The 7,500-nt window shown below is 42.1% G+C and overlaps 1 protein-coding gene across 1 annotated transcript in view; it reads right to left on the bottom strand.

Annotated features, from left to right (window-relative positions):
• Positions 1-7,500, bottom strand: part of LOC133645945 (zinc finger protein 710-like) — a 23,199-nt gene that overhangs the window by 9,697 nt on the left and 6,002 nt on the right. The window contains exon 2 of the mRNA XM_062040871.1: positions 2,257-3,660. Coding sequence (XP_061896855.1) covers positions 2,257-3,642 — 1,386 coding nt within the window. The 5' untranslated portion in view covers positions 3,643-3,660. The remainder of the gene's footprint in view (positions 1-2,256; positions 3,661-7,500) is intronic.

The raw sequence follows: 7,500 nt of genomic DNA, 5'->3' as shown, positions 1-7,500 counted from the left end.
ATTATCAGTTATAGAGGTATTGGAAAAGAAGATTATTTATTTATGCATTTTGACTTGGCATGAAATTATTACATCTGGCTCCTTTAAGTAGACTTAGAGACTTAAACTTACACTTCCTTTTATTGTCATTCAAATGTGAACTTTACAGTACAGATAAGAACGAAATGTTGTTGCATTAGCTCGTTGTAGTGCAGGATAAAAGAGCAATAAGGTGCAGATATAAATAAATAGATTACTGTACAGATAAATATATTGCACTTTCGCATATGCATCCACGTTTATAGATGAATGTTATATTGTCTTTATATTCCAGCAAGTTAATCCGTTTTTGGGGGGGATTGAGGGAATTATTATGATGCGTTCTAGAGTCTTATAGCCTGAGGGAAGAAGCTGATGCAGAACCTGGAGGTACTACTACGGAGGCTGCGGAACCTCTTTCTAGAGTCCAGCAGTGGAAACAGTCCTTGGTAGGGTGTCCATGCCACTATTTCTAAACCACTACAGTGTGCCTGATCAATTTTAATGTGTATTCAAAAACATTTTCAATGTATGGAAACATTTTTAATGTTTTAAATGATAAATAAATAAATGATAAATGGGTTATACTTGTATAGCGCTTTTCTACCTTCAAGGTACTCAAAGCGCTTTGACAGTATTTCCACATTTACCCATTCACACACACATTCACACACTGATGGCGGGAGCTGCCATGCAAGGCGCTAACCAGCAGCCATCAGAGGCAAAGGGTTAAGTGTCTTGCCCAAGGACACAACGGACGTGACTAGGAAGGTAGAAGGTGGGAATTGAACCCCAGTAACCAGCAACACTCCGATTGCTGGCACAGCCACCCTACCAACTTCGCCACAACCCCTTGCAGTATTTCTGCTCCTTTGGTTACGTTGCTGCATTGTTGTACTATATAGCTTAAAGGCCTACTGAAAGCCACTACTACCGACCACGCAATCTGATAGTTTATATATCAATGATGAAATCTTAACATTGCAACACATGCCAATACGGCCCGGGTTAGATTAGTAAAGTGCAATTTTTAAATTTCCCGCGAAATATTCTGGTATGATGATGTTTGCGCGTGATGTCACGGATTGTGCGGACATATTGGGACACCATTGTGGCCAGCTATTAAGTCGTCTGTTTTCATCGCAAAATTCCACAGTATTCTGGACATCTGTGTTGGTGAATCTTTTGCAATTTGTTTAATGAACAATGAAGACAGCAAAGAAGAAAGCTGTAGGTGGGAAGCGGTGTATTAGCGGCCGGCTGCAGCAACACAACCAGGAAGACTTTGAGTTGGAAAGCAGACGCGCTACCGTGAGTACGCAGCTTTGGCTTCCAAACATTTGATCGCTTGCCCGTACGTGTGTGCCGCTATGTGCATGTCACGTACGTAACTTTGGGGAAATATATGTGCTGTATGAACTTTACGGAGGTGAACGGTACTTTGGGCTGTGGGATTGAGTGTGTTGTACGGGTGTTTGAGTTGTATTGGTGGGTTATATGGACGGGAGGGGGGAGGTGTTTGATATGCGGATTAGTTTGTGGCATATTAAATATAAGCCTGGTTGTGTTGTGGGTAATAGAGTATATATATATGTCTTGTGTTTATTTACTGTTTTAGTCATTCCCAGCTGAATATCAGGTCCCACCCGCCTCTCACAGCATCTTCCCTATCTGAATCGCTTCCACTGCCCTCTAATCCTTCACTCTCACTTTCCTCATCCACAAATCTTTCATCCTCGCTCAAATTAATGGGGTAATCGTCGATGTTCTCTACTAAGTCCTTTCAGCAAAAATGTGGCAATATCGCGAAATGATCAAGTATGACACATAGAATGGACCTGCTATCCCCGTTTAAATGAGAAAATTTCATTTCAGTAGGCTTTTAAGCACTATTAATCATCCATCTATCCATCCATTTTCTACCGCTTGTCCCTTTAGGGGTTGCGGGGGGGGGGGGGGGGGGGGGGGGGGGAGGCGGGGTACACCCTGGACAAGTCGCCACCTCATCGCAGGGAAGTAACTCCTACAACTTCAATCAATTCCTCTACTTCACCTGGTCAGCAGGTCTTGCTTCATTATTCAAGTTAAAAAGTTGTTATATTAGATGACTTTTCAGATAATCAAAACTAAGATCCTAAAATCCCGCTCTGCTGGATTTTGTGTAAAAGGCACAGGCGGAAAAAAGGTTGGATGCGCACATTTTTGGGGTGTGTGAAGGAGTCTGGTACGAAGGCATACCTTGTGAGTCAGGGCGTGTTGCCGCAGGTGATGGATCTGCACAAACTCCATGCCGCACTCTGGGCAGACGTAAGGCCGTACGTTCTGGTGCTTCATCAAGTGGTTCTGCAGCTGACTGCGGTAAGCGAAGGACTTGTGGCACTCGGTGCACTGGTACGTGGTGGGGCCCTGATGGCTGCTCAGGTGACGCTTGAGGTGCGCGTACGTGGGGAACTCCATGCCACACTGCGTGCAGACGTGGCACTGCCCGTTCTCGTGCTTGCTCTCGTGGGTCCTCAGCTCGCTGGGGTAGGCGAAGCCGCGGCCGCAGAAGCGGCAACTGTAGGGCTTGACGTCGGTGTGTTGCAGCATGTGCCTCTTCAGGTGGCTGGTCTGCGTGAAGGCCTTCTCGCACACGGTGCACTTGTGGGGCCGAGTTCCCTGGTGGGTCAGCAGGTGAGTTTGCAGGTGGCTCGGCTGCTTGAAGAGCTTCCCGCAGTGGATACATTCGTGTGGCTTAATTCCGTTGTGGCCCAGGATGTGCGTGACCAGGTTGTATTTAGACGTGTACGACTTCTCGCACATTCGGCACTTCCAGCGTTTTAGACCCTCCCCCACGTCTACGCAGTAAGACTCGTCAATCTGCACGTTAATGTCCAGTCGGTCGATTTGCATTCGCCTGGCGAGTCCCTCCGGGTCGGACCACAGCATGGCCTGACCGTTCTCTTCAAACTCCCTCGGCAGCGTCATATCAGCGGGCTCATAAGCCGCCTCGTTAGGTTCATAATATTTGTTCTCCGGAGGTTCAGCAGTTTCCCCACTGGTCTTAAGATTTAGAGCCTCCTCTTCTGGCTCTTCCTTCCTGTTCCTACCAGAGTGTTCCTCTTCTCCTTCTCCCTGTGCTCCTCTCACACATGAAGGACAGTTTCCGCACAGCTGCTCCTCCTTCAGAGAACCTTGTCGGATGGCGATGGGATCCTCTTGCTCGGCAGGGCTACGCTTGTTGTTCAAGTGAGCACAAGCATCCGCCTCAGTCAGTTCACCTTTCACCTCTGGTGCTTTGGGCGGGTAAGCCACTACCTCTCCGTCACTCCGGGGTCTCTTGGTCCTCCCGCGTCTCCTCTCACCATGAGGCTGCGGTTCCCCAGCCGGCTCAGGCAGGTAGTCCCCGTTGGCGCCTATCAGCTGGTCGGTGTACTCGTACTCCATGGCCTCCGCCGGGGGAGGCGGACCCTCTTTGGACTCCCCTGTGTAAAAGCCATTCGGAGCAATTGTGGCCCCGAAAATTTCGTTTTGAGAGATGAGTCCGAGAACGGCGGCCTGAGCTAGAGAGAGAACCACCACAGGTTCCGTCTGTGTGCTCACGTCCATTTGGCCTTCAGTCACCTTTGGGTAGGTCCGCACCATTTGTACGCCCTCCTCTTCCTGGAAGAAACATAGAATCAGAAATAACATAGAAGCTGCAGTGCACTTTTTTCCAGTTCTACCGTTACGCAACCTGATCTTACACAATATTTGCTCATAGAAACACATTTCCTCATGATTTTGGTCACTTGCCTTTTAATACAAAAAAAGGGCTGTAGAAATGATCAGTGTCTCAGAAAAGTCCCTCAGCAACTGTTTTTATATCTTAATGGACTAGTGTTGTCACGATGCCAATATTTTGGTACAGGTAACACAATTATTTAGATACTTTTTTGGTACTTTTCGGTACTTTGCTAAATAAAGGGGATCCCAAAAAAATGGCATTATTGGCTTTATTTTAACAAAAAATCTTAGGGTAGATTAAACATATGTTTGTTATTGCAAATTTTTCCTTAAGTAAAATTGTGAACATACAACCCCCGTTTCCATATGAGTTGGGAAATTGTGTTAGATGTAAATATAAACGGAATACAATGATTTGCAAATCATTTTCAACCCATATTCAGTTGAATATGCTACAAAGACAACATATTTGATGTTCAAACTGATAAACTTTTTTTTTTTTTTGCAAATCATTAACTTTAGAATTTGATGCCAGCAACACGTGACAAAAAAGTCGGGAAAGGTGGCAATAAATACTGATAAAGTTGAGGAATGCTCATCAAACACTTATTTGGAACATCCCACAGGTGAACAGGCAAATTGGGAACAGGTGGGTGCCATGATTGGGTATAAAAGTAGATTCCATGAAATGCTCAGTCATTCACAAACAAGGATGGGGTGAGGGTCACCACTTTGTCAACAAATGCGTGAGCAAATTGTTGAACAGTTTAAGAAAAATCTTTCTCAACCAGCTATTGCAAGGAATTTAGGGATTTCACCATCTACGGTCCGTAATATCATCAAAGGGTTCAGAGAATCTGGAGAAATCACTGCACGTAAGCAGCTAAGCCTGTGACCTTCGATCCCCCAGGCTGTACTGCATCAACAAGCGACATCAGTGTGTAAAGGATATCACCACATGGACTCAGGAACACTTCAGAAACCCACTGTCAGTAACTACAGTTGGTCGCTACTTCTGTAAGTGCAAGTTAAAACTCTCCTATGCAAGGCGAAAACCGTTTATCAACAACACCAACAAACGCCGTCTGCTTCGCTGGGCCTGAGCTCATCTAAGATGGACTGATACAAAGTATAAAAGTGTTCTGTGGTCTGACGAGTCCACATTTCAAATTTTTTTGGGAAACTGTGGACGTCGTGTCCTCTGGACCAAAGAGGAAAAGAACCATCCGGATTGTTAGGCGCGAAGTTGAAAAGCCAGCATCTGTGATGGTATGGGGGTGTATTAGTGCCCAAGACATGGGTAACTTACACATCTGTGAAGGCGCCATTAATGCTGAAAGGTACATACAGGTTTTGGAGCAACATATGTTGCCATCCAAGCAACGTTAACATGGACGCCCCTGCTTATTTCAGCAACACAATGCCAAGCCACGTGCTACATCAACGTGGCTTCATAGTAAAAGAGTGCGGGTACTAGACTGGCCTGCCTGTAGTCCAGACCTGTCTCCCATTGAAAATGTGTGGCGCATTATGAAGCCTAAAATACCACAACGGAGACCCCCGGACTGTTGAACAACTTAAGCTGTACATCAAGCAAGAATGGGAAGGAATTCCACCTGAGAAGCTTAAAAAATGTGTCTCCTCAGTTCCCAAATGTTTACTGAGTGTTGTTAAAAGGAAAGGCCATGTAACACAGTGGTGAACATGTGCTTTCCCAACTACTTTGGCACGTGTTGCAGCCATGAAATTCTAAGTTAATTATTATTTGCAAAAAAAAAAAAAAGTTTATGAGTTTGAACATCAAATATCTTGTCTTTGTAGTGCATTCAAAAGAATATGGGTTGAAAGGGATTTGCAAATCATTGTATTCCGTTTATATTTACATCTAACACAATTTCCCAACTCATTTGGAAACGGGGTTTGTACAAGACAACTTGTCTTTTATTAGTAAGTAAGCAAACAAAGGCTCCTAATTAGTCTGCTGACATATGCAGTAACATATTGTGTCATTTATCATTCTATCATTTTCTCAAAATAATTAAAGGCAAGTGGTAGAAAATATTATTAATCTACTTGTTCATTTACTGTTAATATCTGCTTACGTTCTCTTTGAACATGTTCTATTTACACTTCTGTTCAAATGTAATAATCACTTATTATTAGGGTTGGGTATCGAGTATCGATTGGAACCGGGACTAACTTTCCGATTCTCCCGGAATCGTTCAAAAGTTTAAATTTCGATTCCTATTTTCGATACCAACGCTAAATATATCCTGTGGTGTACCTCAGGGATCAATACTAGGACCTAAATTATTCAATGTCTATATAAATGACATTTGTAAAGTTACAAAAGATTTAAAGTTAGTATTATTTGCGGATGATACAACAGCGTTTTGTTCAGGAGAGAACACACAGGAGATAATACAAATAATAACAGAAGAAATTAACAAATTAAAAAGATGGTTTAACAAAAACAGACTATCGTTGAATCTTAGTAAAACTAAAATAATGCTATTTGGTAACAGTAGAAGAGAAAGTCAAACACAAATACAAATAGACGGAATAGAAATTGAAAGAGTAAATAAAACCAAATTTCTAGGTATAATGATTGATGATAAATTGAACTGGAAATCTCACGTAAAAAATATACAACATAAAGTTGCAAGAAACACGTCAATAATGAATAAAGCAAAACATGTTCTAGACCAAAAATCCCTTCATATTCTCTACTGCTCACTAGTGTTACCATATCTGAGCTACTGTGTAGAAATATGGGGAAATAATTACAAAAGTACACTTCATTCATTAACGGTGTTACAAAAAAGATCAGTTAGAATAATACATAATGTTGGATATAGAGAACATACAAACCCTTTATTTATTGAATCAAAAATACTGAAATTCCACGACATAGTGAATTTGCAAACAGCTAAAATTATGCACATAGCAAACTATAACCTGCTACCCAAGAATATACAACAATTCTTCTCAAAAAAAGAGGAGAAATATAATCTTAGAGAAAAACGTAATTTAAAACATTTGTTTGCACGTACAACACTCAAGAACTTCAGTATATCAGTATGTGGAATTAAATTATGGAATGGATTAAGCAAAGCAATCAAACAATGTACTAATATGATACACTTCAAGAAACTCTTCAAACTTAAAGTGTTTACAAAGTACAAAGAAGAAGAACCATGACAAACATTCTCAATTTATTTCATCCATCCATTCATTCATTCTTAAAGTAATCTTACTTATCTCATCATATGAAATATGACTTACTTCACCAATTATTATTATTAAATTCTTACTATTATTTATTTATTTATTTTTATTGTGATTACTTATGGAGTTTATTGTGAAAAAATTGTGAACAGGAAGTGAACAAAAAGTTTTGCAACTGTTATGTAAAGAAAAGGGGTAGGATTAAATAAGCTCTGCTTCTTCCTACTCCTTTTCGAACATGTTGAAAAGAAAAACTGGAAATTGTGATGTATCATGTTGTATGCTTGCATGTTCGAAATAAACTCAAACTCAACCAGTCCGCCGACCGGAAAAAAATATGTCCGCCGAACCGGAAGAAGAAGCCGCTGAACACCATCGAAGAAGCGCCCGCCGCCGGACGTGTTAGCATAGCCGAGCGAGTCAGTCAAGCTCAAGCATGGATAGCGGGCGTAGGCGGTCGAAAGTGTGGCTTTGCTTTACAAAAAAAAAAGAAATAACCGCGAAATAACAGAGCTCCATGTCCATCAAGAAACGAGTGGAGAGAGAGCT

Source organism: Entelurus aequoreus, linkage group LG03, assembly GCF_033978785.1.
Source record: "Entelurus aequoreus isolate RoL-2023_Sb linkage group LG03, RoL_Eaeq_v1.1, whole genome shotgun sequence".
NCBI classification, from domain to species: Eukaryota; Metazoa; Chordata; class Actinopteri; order Syngnathiformes; family Syngnathidae; genus Entelurus; species Entelurus aequoreus.
Note: the sequence above shows the minus strand (reverse complement) of the source record. Positions and strands in the feature narration are given on the sequence as shown.